Source organism: Aquila chrysaetos, chromosome 5 (assembly GCF_900496995.4).
Source record: "Aquila chrysaetos chrysaetos chromosome 5, bAquChr1.4, whole genome shotgun sequence".
NCBI lineage: Eukaryota > Metazoa > Chordata > Aves > Accipitriformes > Accipitridae > Aquila > Aquila chrysaetos.
The window spans coordinates 41,890,123-41,905,197 of record NC_044008.1 but is presented as its reverse complement, the minus strand read 5'-3'; the positions used below and the strand labels follow the sequence as shown (position 1 = coordinate 41,905,197).

The 15,075-nt window shown below is 36.0% G+C and overlaps 1 protein-coding gene across 11 annotated transcripts in view; it reads right to left on the bottom strand.

Annotated features, from left to right (window-relative positions):
- HERC1 (HECT and RLD domain containing E3 ubiquitin protein ligase family member 1) overlaps positions 1-15,075 on the bottom strand; it is a 112,064-nt gene that overhangs the window by 20,236 nt on the left and 76,753 nt on the right. For 8 of the 11 annotated variants that reach the window (XM_041123485.1, XM_041123484.1, XM_041123490.1 and 5 more), the window contains exons 41-53: positions 13,369-13,485; positions 12,965-13,196; positions 11,678-11,802; positions 11,172-11,392; positions 9,644-9,912; positions 9,091-9,143; positions 7,636-7,836; positions 6,835-7,009; positions 5,832-6,102; positions 4,777-4,990; positions 3,754-4,010; positions 3,084-3,211; positions 1,122-1,249 (exon numbers count right to left, since the gene is read on the bottom strand). In XM_041123485.1, the coding sequence (XP_040979419.1) occupies positions 1,122-1,249; positions 3,084-3,211; positions 3,754-4,010; positions 4,777-4,990; positions 5,832-6,102; positions 6,835-7,009; positions 7,636-7,836; positions 9,091-9,143; positions 9,644-9,912; positions 11,172-11,392; positions 11,678-11,802; positions 12,965-13,196; positions 13,369-13,485 (2,391 nt within the window). The remainder of the gene's footprint in view (positions 1-1,121; positions 1,250-3,083; positions 3,212-3,753; positions 4,011-4,776; positions 4,991-5,831; positions 6,103-6,834; positions 7,010-7,635; positions 7,837-9,090; positions 9,144-9,643; positions 9,913-11,171; positions 11,393-11,677; positions 11,803-12,964; positions 13,197-13,368; positions 13,486-15,075) is intronic. The other 3 variants (XM_041123492.1, XM_030014164.2, XM_041123489.1) reach the window with 2 other exon arrangements.

Below are 15,075 nucleotides of genomic sequence, written 5' to 3'. Positions count from 1 at the left end.
TACAAATTCATGTAAGTTACAAGACTACGATGCAACGGTCCACTCATCTACAAAAGACAAAATCTAGCTAACAAATCTCAATTATCAGTCAAGTTACATAGTTTTGTCAAGGAAGGAAGCTAAATTCTTCAGTACTAAGTAAATTTATAATTTTCCTGTAGACCGCCTATTAACACGGGCAGCGTAACTGGTGATTTTTGTAACAGCAAAACAACAGAATGAAGTTTCAAAGATTACAAATGACAAAGTGATTAATAGTCAATAGTCTTCCTCTCAAAGGAGTTCTAAAGGTAGGCTGGATTAGTCAACTGCAGCACAAATGACAGTAAAAACGTAAGAGAATCCACTCAACGGTGCTTGCAAACTGAACCATGGAATTGGAAAGGGCCTCTCCTGGATCAGGTTCAGTCCCCGCTATCACTATGCAATCTCATAAATTTATCTAATTAATTTTATAGTATTTCTTCCCCAATTGTCACTCCTCCTTATAAAATACGGGATGACAATCTTTTGAACATTAGAGACTTTCTTGAAGTTATTTATTTACATTTCTTCTTGTGTCAACACTATCCATTTACTTACATAGCTGCTTTTTCTCCCTGAGCTTCTCCTAGAGTTTATCTTCCCAATGTATTTATTTATAAGCTTCTTCCTCCAAGACTCTTTTGTTCAAATGAACAAACAAAGCTCACTCATTCTACTCTCATTAGAAGACACTCCATCTAGATGATCACTCTGGAAATCTTTTCCTTCACCCATTTCAGTCAATTTTCGCATTCTCCCTATCGCATGTAGAAAGGTAATTTTTGCAGACAATAGGAAGATAGATTTTACAGACAAAAATTGTCAAGCGATCAAGCCTCACACCTAAACACTTCTGATTCAACAAGGACTTATATGCTGCTCAGTTTTCTACCGAATTAATTGTAAACCAAACATCCATTTGCGGTTAGTGCCTTTCTCTAATTAAATAGGTTCACAAGACATTATGGAAGATGATAGGAATTTAAATCAGAGAGCACACACAGTTAAATACTTGGGTAAACAAATACTCAATAACTTAGCAGCTTCCTGAGAAATACATTGTATCATAAAGTGTTCACAGGTAGTTAAGAGCATACCATTGACTTGCCATATGTTCACCATCTTTTCTGTAGCTCCAGCCAGATACTTGCCACTGATGCTCCAACAGACAAGAGACAAACTAAGGTCACTCGGTGACCCCAGACTTTCTTCAGAATCACCTTCCCTATAACAGAATGAAATAATGTGATTTTAAAAGGGCATTTCCTTTAAGCAGACAGGAAAACACAGAGTTCATGAAATAGCCGAGTTAAAATCTGGAGTCCTCTTGCCATCACTGCAGATTTACATATTAAATTTTTCCTGCTCATAGTTCTCTATTCTATTTAAAACCACTTCAAATTACAGAATGAGATACTAGTTATTTCCACGGTAAGAAATTTGAAGTTAGGTTTCAATTAGAAAAATATGTTTAATTATCTTTAATTTTACCTATTTATGTCTCAAATTTAACATCTTTGGTGAGGGCAAAACTTTCTGGGAAGTCATGAAATGAAACAGAATAACTTGGACAAAAGAAATGAAAGAGGTACATCTTGCTCTCAATTCTAGTTTAAACTCTTCCTCCTGTTACAACGTTGTTACACTGTTTCAAAATTCTATTTTAAAGTTTGCTTTGACTAACTGTAACAGGACCACTGGTATGTTTTACTGCCCTTAAGGCCATACACGACAGGCACAGTTTTTACTCATTGTAGTAACAAGAAAATGAAGGCTATAATATTGCCAGGATGTATATTGTAGGCCAAATACTGTATCACCCCTGTATTTTTGAAGATAACCGGAGGCGTACCTTCGGTGTGTTCTTGCTTAAGCAGGAGACATTTCATTTGTGAACAAAGCAAGTAATGGGATGTTCTAACTATTATTAACAACACTAACTTACTAACACATGTAACAGTATTAACATAAAAACTTAACATAACAGGTCGCAATACTGTATCAGGGAATAGTAATCTAGTAGCATTTAAATAATGTTCCTCCAAACTCAGAAAAACAAAACGTATTCTCACAGGAAGAGGAGATAATTCTATCAAAAAGAAGGGATAATGCCTTTTCATCTGGTCATCTCTAAGGGCTAAAAAAATAATTCTACCTTTAAAGAAGAACTTGCACTTACCCACTGAAATAAAGAATACAAATAGAATTGTGTTGCATTTGTATTTAAAGTCATCATTGAGATTGTTAGCAAAGAAGCCCATGAAAGTACTGAATTCTTAATCTGCTATACATGAAGCATACTTTTCTGCCACACAAATAACAGAAGATCTCTGTAAAAGGAAGATGCTGCTCTCATTACTATCTTCTGAAGTCAAGTTACGTCATTCCGTTCATTCTGTTTAAGGCAGCATCTAACAGTAGCAAGCAAACAAGAACTAAAACGACCACTAAGAAATCATCATGAAACAACCTTCTAAGTTCACTATTGTTTCTTCATCGTCCCAAGTTAAACTACACCTAAGCTGTACTAAGGAATTAAGATTTTAATCTTTCCTTTTTCTTTCTTCTTTTTTGGACACATCCAAATGATACAAAAGTACTTCCCAGACCCTCTCATGATGCAGAATTGAGCTCAGTTACTCAATCCCAGAAGTCACAAATTCTTTTTTCACACTTGACTCAAATGACCACACTCGTAATTATCGTTGGAACTTGTTATACATTGGAACTGTCCACTGGAACCCACTGAAGGGATTTTTTTTTTATATGGCAGTCCCTAACAGTTTTTATTTTACCCATTTCTCATTATACGAATTAATGAAGAATATTTTTAAACAGCTTTAACACAATCTCTTTATACCGACTCTTATCAGCTTGGTATTTAAGTTCTGTTTTCAGTCTTAAGCTATTTACATTGCATGCCATAAATACAGCAACAGTCCCAGAGAAAAAATGAGAGAATGTCAGTGCAGGAGATATGGCAGGGTTGGCTCTTTTAATTATCTTGCATGATTACAGCTTAAATTAAATATCTTGACTATTATGAAGAATCAACTTACAGCTTGTTGAGCACACAGGTTTGTTGCAATGAATACTGCTTCTTTGTAACATTCCACACTCTTATGGTGCCATCATTTCCACTAGTTGCCAAAAGTCCCTTTTTATTGCACCAAACACATGTCATGACCTACAAATACCAAAGAAACCATGGCAAAACTGGAATTTAAATCTAAAGCTTAGGTATGTTTGTTCACTAACATTAAGCAAACATTAACCAATGGGACAGAGCATTAGCTATATTACTGAAATACACAGTTAACAATCAAGATATATTTTTCTACTTCTACAGTATTGTGTCCTGTAATTAAGCATGCTTTATAAGGATGCTACACTTCATTCAGACCCATGCTCCACAGGCCACTACTGCACAGAATGCTGGACAAAGAGGTTAACTACTGTGAGAGAAAAATCAGTGCAAATTAAGATCTAGCCTAAGAAAAGATCTAGGTGATTCTGCTGACTTTCACGTCCCCTTTAACTGAAGCTTCAAAGAAGCTAAGCATTTTTCTGCATCAGAGGTACCCTCAAGCAATAACTTAATCACCAAAAAATTACTTCTTGTGGGAAATAATTTCAGTCACTGTATTTGTAAAATAATAGTATTTTTCTTTTTCTGCATTCTACAGAAGAGAGTATTAAAATTCATGCAATTTTGGGAGAAATGCTTACCCTGTTCTGATGAGCCTCTAATTTTATGAAGGAACATTTTCGTAAGTCTCCCCCCATATCAGCGAGGGTCTGAGGAATAGTTTGATTATCTCGATCATGTGCTGCAAGAGTTCGCACCAGCTGCTGAGCAGCCCACTGCCTATGCTGTGAAGATAACCTTGAAGAGAGGCAGCAAGCTGCTAGTGCATTAGCCAGCTCCAGAGGGCCTACAGCAGAAGGATCATAGGAAGGATGGGCATACAAATGGGCAATTAAACCTGCTTAAACAAAACAATGAGATGATGCCTAGATGAGTACCAAACAGAATTACAGAGATGAACACAGCATTAGCCATAATTTCCAGAAAAAGAAAGAGATTAACAAACATCTTGTAAGAACGTTGCAATCATGTTAACTATTCGAAAAAACACTCTTCTGATACTAGAAGAAAAATAACTCCCTTTAAAATTTCACAAAAACCCCTTAAGAATAGAATTATGAATAGCCTTATTCCCACCATATGGAAAACAGCTGTTCAAAGTGCAAGTGCCTTCTGAACAGGAAAATGCCTCCTCTTACAGAGATAAGCTGTTGTCACTGCTATGTCCTTCCCTCCCTTTAACACAGCAACAGCCTGGTGTGGAGGCACAGCAGCTGGTTTTTGGCTCCCTGACCTCTCACAGCGGAGGCAGCGCAACTTTCTGCGTCAGAGACAGAACGGCACTTTGGTGGTGGTAAGCAACTGTTACTCCCCTTAACTTCATTAGGTGGCACAACCGAGGCTTAATGTCTCAGCTATATGGCTTTGAATACACACCCGTTCACATTTTTTTTTTAGAGTGGCAAAAGATGTAATTATGTAATAAGATCATATTTCTAAGTAAAATTTGTGTACTAAACTATAAGATTATTTTGATTAAAACAAGCTTTGTACGTTTTTGAAAGTATATTTATTTATACATTATTCTAGCTAGTCTCTCCTTAAATATAAATGAGGAATTGAAGATTTAATAATTAACATTTAAAAACAAAGCTATATCGTACCTTTCTTTTCAATTTCTGCTTTATCATAGTTTGGCCTCAGTTTGGCCCCTTTGTCTGCCAGCAATGCTACAAGTGCTTGAGTAACCACAAAATTCGGAGACGTGACAAGTTTGTTTTCTTCTGCAATTCCTCTTAAAAAACTTGGCAAAAATTTTCGCTGAATTGGATCATCAACTGTTGTCAAGTTTACACCAGTCGCTGCAGAAATCAAATTCTAAAAATAAATAATTAAAGACAATAAATAACCAGAACAAACAGAAAGATCAATTTTGGAAAACATTTTTAGTTGAACAAATTATGCAGAGTTTTAAAGATTTTCGTATTTTTTTTTCAGAAATTCTCAGCTCCCAACCACTTTTATTTTAACAAGCAAAGATCATGTACAGTATGGAATTTAAGTCCTGTGCCCTGGGGAATACCTGGTCTTAATGGAACCAACTATTCAGATCCAGGGATTAAAAAAGAAAAAAAAAAAAAAGTATCGAGTAACCAAGAATACCAGCAAGAACTAAGGAGCTTATAGAAGAACTTTTTATAAAGTTATGCACCTGGTAGTAGGATAAAAAGCAGTAACACATAATGAACTCCATCATTCCATCCAACACTCGTATTTCTCCACAATTATATTTCAAACTCAGAACAGAACAGAACAATTACTCTGCTTAGAAGTTTCCCGATACATATGAAATCTGCTGCGTGTCCACAGCTGTAGATCATCTTTCTAAATAATCTCTGCTCCACATAGAGTTGATTCAATTAAAAAACCCCAAACTTTAACAGAAAAACCCTGTCAATACAAAAAGCACATCCATTTTTCTCCACTTGAAAAGAGTACTCAGCAAAAAAACGTAAAGTTACTTGATTTTTACCAACAATACAACATAACCTTGTGTAAAGCCATAAACAAGAACTCTTAAGGAGATCCTCAAACTGAGGGCAGTCTCATCACAGTTCAGAAGCTAAAAGCACAAATTATCAATAGGTACAAAATGGATTGCTGCTTCTCATATATAAGTAGTTTAATACAAATATTTATGTTGAAATAATAGTCCTACCTGTGTACATAACTGTACCAGCAGTTTTGCAGCACTAGGAGTGTTTGATGCCAAACAGCCTACTGCTGTACTCAGATAGGCAAGGCAAGATATAGGCTTGCTTGTTTTGCTGTGTATTCCTCTAGATCGCTCTGTTGAACTTGACACAGTGGATGGACTTGTGGAGAGGCCTGCTCTCCCTGCTGCAGCGAGGCACATTAAACGAACCAAAGTTCTGATATCTGTTAATCCCAATGATTCAAGACCAGCTGCCAGGCTACAACTGGAACCACTGTCAAAACCAAACATAAGTGCTCTTGGTTTTGTTGGTACATTTTAAAAGAAAGTTATGTTTGGATAAAACTATTCCCAAACCGTAAGTGAACACTGCCTGTTTGATTAGCTGGACATTGTTACCATGCATGGGGAAGGGGAAGAAAGAGAAATGAAGCTGCAGCCCCTCCACTCCTTTTCTTTTAAACTGAAGACAAAAACACATTATAGACTTGCCCTAGCAAACATCCATGAGTTTACCTGGAATCACTTATAAACAGAGTTATATGGATAATTCATGTTCAGAGTTATACTATGACAACATACACATGTACATGTCAGATGTCTGTGATGTCTTCATAGTTGCACAGGTATCTTCTACAAAGCCAGTTTTTAAATCCTCATATCCCATCAACTCCTGCACTTCATCTTCGTTCCTCTAATGTTTACCTCTAAGTTCTAATACTTGCCTTGAACAAAAACTCACTGACAAACACAGCATCTTTACGTTCTGAATGGCTGATACTACTAGAGTTCACTTTCCAAATAAGATGTAGAAGTTTCTTTCAAAAAGGTTGAAGATAGGGTTCAAAAGAACAAAATTAACAGAATTTTTTCTCTTAATAGTATGATGTAAGTAAATAAATGAGAATTGCTTTCTCAAATAGCTTAAAACTGCATCCCTATCGAACATAACTTGATAACTGGTTTCAAATGGAAAGGTGGAAGTGTTGCCAAGGATGCCACAAACCTGACAGACAAAAGTGAGAGCGCTCTCATAACCATAGTTCTTGCAAGGAGGACTTGGGCAGCAGCTGTCACTCTTCTTAGAGCCATAACACGGTCATGTGGATTTACTAGGGCAGCTGCTTGTTCTCCTAAGGTTATCCTGCCAGAAGAACTTTTTTCTATAGAGCCGTGACAGCCTTGGAAATAATGATAATTTGCATTAGTGTTTAAAAAAAACCAAAACATTATCATATAGTAACAAGAACAGAAGCAAATTTGGCCTAAGTTTGCAAATTACTCATTAATTTTTCAACATTTCATACATACAGAACTATAGTGATAATGACTGAAAGGAAAATACACTCCTGAAATACACTCCATAATTTAATTATTCCTTATTTTCAAAGATAGATAGATGAGCACAACTTGACAATACTCAAGTTAATGTTAATTCTGTTTCCCTTTTCCATTAGAGGGACCTACAAACTTAAATATTGATCCTGCATTTCAATAGCCTGGTCATTAAGTCCCAAATTAAATCCATGAATCCATCTTTGAGTTCTGCAAAACATGCTACTGGCATCCATTGCAGGACTACGGTTGCAGTTTTGTTAGTAAATCAAAGCTTCAAGCCTTCTACCAATATGAATGCCTCACACTCCTCTCTCTAACTCCTCTATAATAAAATGACTATTTAGAACCTGTCTTCACTTCCTCATGGTGGGAGGCAGGAAAGACTGTCAAAATATTTCTGCATTGCCCCTATAAAATCACACCAAAGGGGAGGTATTTGTTCTTCAAATTAAACTCATTTAAAATTTACCTATTTGCATCAGTGTTTCTTCCATACTGTTGGTGGCTGTCACCATTGCAACTGAAGCACCCAGAGGGTCACTGTCAGGGAACTGTACAGGTTCAGGTACAATACGTCGATCATTTAACCCAAGAGGTCCAGCCAGTAATTCAAACTCCTCTTCTCCTGTCAGCTTTTCATCTTCATCTACATCTAACATATCCCAGTCTTCTACAATTGGAGAAATATAATTAGACTTGGTTACAAAAGGTAAAAATATTAAATAATTTCAATTAATTAAAAAACCGAGTATAAAATGTGGATTCTAATCTGGAACATAGTAGTCTTAAAAACTCATTTTCTGATGTTGACATAGACACAACATAGCAAATCAGAAAAACAAAATCCCGCTCTTGCCCCTCTCCATTAAATTTGATCTTTATTTCTACTACAGAGAAGTTTCATGGAAGATTCTCTGAAGTATCAAACTAGCTGTGTTTTTAAAACACAGAAATGAGAGGTCATCACATCTAGCACAAGACAACTCCAAAACCTGGGATATAGTGAAAAGTGTAGACATACAGTTGTGCTTTAAATCATGGTAACAGGTGCATATTCCGAAGGACTGAATAGTAAGGACAGATACTAGAAATTTCTGGTCTTCGTATTTATCAAAAAAGTATGCATGAGTTCTTAGATCATAACTGTATACCCAGGCTTTTGCTTTTCCTTCCATAGGGGGAGGGGGCAGAAAAAGCACTATAATTGCAATTAAGTTATGCATTCCATTCACTTCCAATCATTTACACAGAAGTCAACTTATATTTAGGATCCCTCCTGCTCTATCTCAGCCCCCATACAGTAGAATCTGAACACCTTTTATCTATTGGAAAATGGACTTGCCATTAAGTTCCGGAGCACTCATTTAGTCTTAAATAGACAAATGTGGTAAATCATACAATTGCGATCATACAAGTTACAGAAAGGCCCAGAATCAAAGAATCATCAGGGAAAGGTTTTCTACAGTCACTAGAAATAATCTGTTTAAAGTGAAAGCCATCCTCCGGACACTCTCAGCTAGCACAAAGGTAGAAAAAGCAAGAATAAGCCTAATGGCAGACTTTTGAGACTCTAACTTATGTCCTCCCACAAAGGCATCTGAAGAAATGTATTTGAACATAAGGCTTTGTATGTGCAGTTCTGGATATAACATCTACCCACAATACCTTATTACCCAAAGTTAGGTATTTGCCATTTCAGCTACTTAGATGAAAGACACGGGGAAAAAAGGTCACTGATTTTTTTCCCATGTGAACTAAAAAAAAAAATTAAAATACTACATCTAGTCTGAAGAAGATTTTAAAGTATACCTTCATGTGCAGTTTCATGACAGGTTTATTTGCAGGGAAGTACCTTTACTGAAAAACAAAACTTGCACTATGCAAGTGCGAAGTATTTAATATCTTCAGCAACTTAAAAACATACCTTCATAGACGCTGTCTTGTTTACCTATTAAATCAGGAGCCTGGCCTTTGTACCTGTATGAAAAAATAACAAAGAAAACAACTGAATGGCTCTAATATTTTACATATATACATAATAATTTTAACTGTTAGGTCAATATATATATGATCTCTGGAAATAGCTAGTAACAGAGAAATAAATAAAAGGACTCCTAAAAGTATCTGTGGAGGGAGGAAGCATTTGCAGTAGTAATGTGAGAAACATTCATAAAAAATACTGGAACTGTCAGACAAAATTGAAAAGGAAGTTTTCAAAAGTCAAGAGTAAGCAACATCCCAAGAAGTAATTCCTTATTTTTCATCTAAAAAATAGAAATACCAAGACAACCTTTTTTCTAAATATGCATTTGTTATATAGAGAACGATTTTAAGCCTCGGTTAAAAATGAATAAAGACACATTCTGCTAGGAATTTTGGCTTCTTCAATCAAATTCTTAAAATGCTAGTGCTAGTAAACATTGTTAAGCTGTTTCCTTTCTTTACACAGAGTATTCTACTATCTTGTATTTCTGTACCTTTCAGAAGTTGATGTTTTAGATTTGCTCTTCAGGGCTAAGTATTTCTCTCTGCAGATGCCGCACAATAAATAGTAAGGATTTCCGCTTCCACATTCACCACCAAACCATCCATCTACGTAAGAACCATTGCTACGATAGCCCTGCCGATTTGCACTGCGACCACAGCCTGGGTGGTTTCTTTTCATGTGTTGATTGAAGCTGACAACACTGGATTCACACAGTTCACAAACCACTACTTCTTCTCTGTCTTCAGATTCACAAACATGCTGCGTAGTAAGATTTTCACATGTTATTTGTTAAGAATAAATATCTTCATATTAGATATAAAATATGCCAATATTCTTAGGTGGATGTTCCTGCCCATTTCTGTTACACACACAGAGTGGTATTTATATGGTTAACATGCACAAAAGCAAAGCAGAAATAGACAATTTAAGACATAATAGACAATTTAAGACATAAAAAAGAGCAGACCATCTCAGAACAGGAAAAACATTTGAAAATAAAGTTTCAGAGGATGAGATTTTCCTATTTCATTTCAGATCTGACTCAAAATTCTTGACAGTGTAACTCTTCACATATAACTCTGCTAACTGACATTCAATGCTGTCTTTAAGTTATCTGGTTCTCCCCAGAACTTCACTGAGAAGAAAAAAGAATCCTTTCTTTTTCAGACAATTGGACTTTACATTTACTGAGCAACAATAATTACCATTTGTGTCAATAAATTCTGAGGTTTTATCTGAATATAAAGTTCAGTTTTCTACAATTATGTTTCCGTCCTAAGTCAGTAATTTCATTGTGATGTCCCAGTGAAACAAGCTCTCTGAAGAATTCAATATGCATACTGAAACTTGCTTCCATATCAGAAGCAGGTAACATCGTAATTAGGAGACGAAAGCTTAGTCTTGTGGGATGCTTGTCTAATTTGACATGGATAATCCAAGATTAACAAGCTGCTGCTGTTATATTTCTTTTCCACCTCAAATGTATTTTTAGTGGGCTATACAACGATAGCGAGGACTGTCACCATTTCCTTCCCAGAGAATGAAATACATGACATGACTAAATTAAGAAAAACTGATTTAAGTGCAAACTATGTTGCAACAGATCAGATTATAATGATGATATTATTATTATTATTTTTACTACTACTACTACTACTACTACAACAACAACAAACATTTACAACAATGTTTGTTCTCTCACACAGTTAAGCAACCTGGAACACCTACTTGATTTCTAAGTGATATCGAAACAACAACTATACTAGTTCTGCTCTCGTCTTTCAGGAGAGGGAGAAGAAAAACTACGTACATGTAAAAGTGCAGAGCAAGAAACACAAGAAAGCATTATTCTTAATCTAAAAGTGAAGCTACGGAATACAAGAAGATTTTAAGCATTGTTGGAATTTAGTAAGATATTTTCAAAAGGGTTATAAGCATGTGCATGTTACTTTAAATTTAAAAATATGAACATGCAAAAAGCAGTAAGTTAAAGCAGCCCCCGCTGCAGTCACACACACCCAGGTAGGCCAATCCAATACCTCTGGGATCCACATTCCCAGAATATCATTATCACTAGCCAGGTCTTGCCCAAACATAGCTTCCATTGCTTCATCATCAAGGTCAATTTCCAACTCCTCATCCAAGTTGAAGTCATAAAGCGCCCCTGGATCTTGCTGCAAAGATATCCCTTCTCTTCGACTCTGATTCCTGTGGGCCTGTACAGAGCGGTATAATCCCGCTCAAGTAAAAAAAAAAAAAAAAAAAAAAAAAAGGGGGAAAAAAAAGAAGGAAAGTAGTACTGTTATTTTGCATGTAATAAAGATGGCTGTACTTTCAACTTCCTTCTGCTTTGTTTTTAACTTTTCTGCTAAACATAATCTACTTATTACCACATGAAACACTTAAATATACACTGATACACATTTGTGAAGGAGAGTCTTGTAACTTCCATGCTAAGTACCAATCCCCCTCCTCTTCATTTACTGGATAAGCAAAGGCCTTGGAAGTCTTTCAGTATACTTACCAGCACGTGCTAGCAATGTTCGAGCAGCTAAATCAAATTTGTGTCTTCTCGTTACAGCTGACCGACTTCTAGAAGGAGGTCCGCTTGCAGAAGCTGCATTATCCACATGATCCATATTATCAGGGCTACAAGGATTTGTAATTTACAGGTAAATCAAGTTTTAAACAGCCACATACAGTAAGTAAGCAAAAATACTAGGACAGTATTTATTGGCATTTTTTTTTCTTTCTTTCACGGAAGATAAAAAAGGGAATTTGGAAATCAAGAATTTTCAGTTCCACTGCAGCACCTATTTGCTGTCTTTTGACTGTGAGATTTACCTCAAACAAATTACATGCAGCAATGTCAACACCTATTCGATGCTTCCACAGTGCCTAAGCATTGCAGAAATTTTGGGAGAGCACTCATTTTATGCTGTCAATGTTAACTACAGCTCAAACTAAGTTTCTTCTCTTTTTTAAAAGAAATAAAACCAACATTTCTGTTGTTGCTGCCTCCGTCATTCCCCCTTTTGCCCAAAATCTTTTGCAAAACATGAATTTAAGTTAATTAGTAAGACTTGTTGCTTAGTTTATTTTTCCCAACTGCAATCTGCATGAAATGACAGTTTACCTGGGACAAAGTAACTGAGAAAACTTAAAAATGCATATCTCAGTAGGATTGAGGAATCTGAACAAAACATTCTCAAAATATATCTTGCAATTGTCATCCTCCCTATTAACGAAAAGGCTGGTATGGTTCCTAATAGGTGTCACTTAAAAATATAACCACTACTTTTAGGATTAAAAACAAAACAGAAGAAAAACAACCACCTTCCCTCCTTGTTTAATAAATAGTTTAGATCTAAGGTTGCGAAGGTGACTGAGAAGTAAACTTCAATTCAGTTTCATCCTCTCTGGACAAACCAAGAATTAATTTAAAAAGAAGAATGTAGAAAAATACGCGTTCATGAATACACTGAAGAAAAAAACCACTCCAGTCAAATTCTGCTTTATTACTAGGTCTTTTAGGTAAAACGTAAGCTCTATGCTCTCATTTTTTTTGTTCCTCTTTCCTCTTTTTTTTTTTGAAGGAAGGATGCTCAATTACATTCTTCCCCAGTTCTGTGTACAAACAGTACTGGAAAATAAATGCACCATGTACACCTAATTTAATCGCACCTTTGCTTTTACTCATGCTGTTAACAAAATTCAAAAGTGGCATTACAAAGTAATGTTCTGTCAGCAACAATGAACTTGTGAGTTTCAGCAACAGATTACAAGCAATTGGAAGAAAACTACATTTTACCTTTCACTAAATCCTTCCTCCATTTCAGTGGCATCAGCAGAAGGGATATCACCTGGTGACTGCAAGTAACAATGATCACCGGATTTTCCACCACTTCCAGAGACTATTGTCCCATGTCGTGAATCTGCAGTCCCTTCTGACTGGGGCTCTTCATCCTCTTCATTTCCGGGGTGCTCTATCATCCACATGGCCAGCACTGTGATATTCTGTGCATCTGCTTCTCCTCTGGCACCTGAAAGCGGGAAAAATCACACTTTAGAATTGTATTGTATCATCGATGGTGAAAAAATCAATTCTTCCCCATAAGTGGTTATAGAACTTAAAAATTAAGTATTGCATTGGAAAAAAGTATTTCATATTTATCTAATTTTTCAGTTTAAACTGATATTATAGTTATTGATTACCTGTAGCTTCCATAGCTTTTGCAATTTGCCTGAGGGAGAACCCCATTTCTAACAATGGAACAGCAATGGCAGGAGGAGGAGGTGATGTTGAAAGTCGGCTGCTTGGATCAGACAAAGCTTAAAAGACAGAAAACATTAAATGTAAAGTGCATAAATCTTTCTTCAGTGTTACTTTACCAGACCTTACTTTGATATATTAGCTTCAAATAAGGGAATAATTGGCCATAACAATTTTCCTCTCTACTACTTCCACAAAGTAAGATGCTTTTTGTAATGAAATCAGACAGTGTTCATTCTTATTGGTAACGTGTTACATAAGCCTCTTTTTAATCAAGGAGGATACTGATGATATTCAAAGAACTATTTCTTTTAAGATATTTCCAAGTAGTTTATTTCCATTTAATAGTGTATCAAATTATCTATTTGATTTATATTTAGGTAGACTAGATAAAGTTATCTTTGTCCGAATCATCAAGATTCCCAAACGTTACGAGATCACACCAATCCACATTCCTCTTAAGGTACAGAAAGAGACCTCAGCTAAGCTGGTGGCGTATCTGAAAAATCTCTTTGCAGATGTTGGCTGTACTTCTGTGCAGAGTCTTTCAAGGGACTCTAAAAAGGTCAGCTACTGTCCAAAACACAGTGTCCTTATCATTTGCCATGAAAGTGAGATCTGATCAACGAAGGCATCAATAACATACTAACAAACATTGCTGTAAAGACAGTACCATGACTAGAAGCAAGCCATCTCTCTCTCTCTCTCTCTCTCTCTCTCAAAAAAAAAAAAAAAAAAAAAAAAAGAAGTGAAACTGAACAGACAAGTTGCTATGCAACAAATGAAACAGCTACAAGACCCAACTAATAGCATGGATATAAGAGCAAGAATAAAAAGTTCTATCAGTCAGGAATTTTAAAGCATGGACTTTGTTGCTCAGAACTGAGTATGAAATCTGGAGAACATACTTTAACTCAGCCTCTTCTATTCATTTCATACAAAACACATACATATGGACTTGTATTTTTCTTTTTAGTATTATCTCCTTTGCATCACAACACTCATTTGTGCTCTTTAGAAGCTCAAGATTCTCTCAAGATGCTCAACCTCCTAGCTATTCCATTCTGTATGTACACTGGAATAGAGCGAGTTTCTGTTCTGAGTAGTACAGTGCAGGCAGTAATAGAACTTCTATGAACAGAAGCCTCCCATTACCTCCATGATTCCAAACAGCAGCATGAGGAGCCCATGAAGGCTGGACAGCCCTCTATCTCATTGAACAAGATTAATTGGAGGGAGCTATGCTGGTGTATGTATCATAAAATACACCAATTCTTGTCTTCTGCATGGTATATGATCTGACAAAAGCTAGACAATCAGTGCACTAAACAGTGGCACGCAACCAGGGAAGCAAGTCCAAGGCGGATTAAAATTTTGAAGCAATTACCAGTTATACTGCATTCTCATTTTATACATGTAGTTAGTAATCCATTCCACAGCTTTTAAAAACCAATTTCATTTGCTTGATAAAGCCTACACCTAGACAATCTACAGCTTTTTGTCCTAAGATAGTCACTAAAAGGTTTTCAACAATGCTTTGCATGTTAGGTTGCATTAAAAAGAAATCCCGTTGGTTTTCAATGTCTTAAAAAACTACACTGAACTTCTGCAAACTAGTAACTTGTCCGCATTTCTATCTATATTGACTA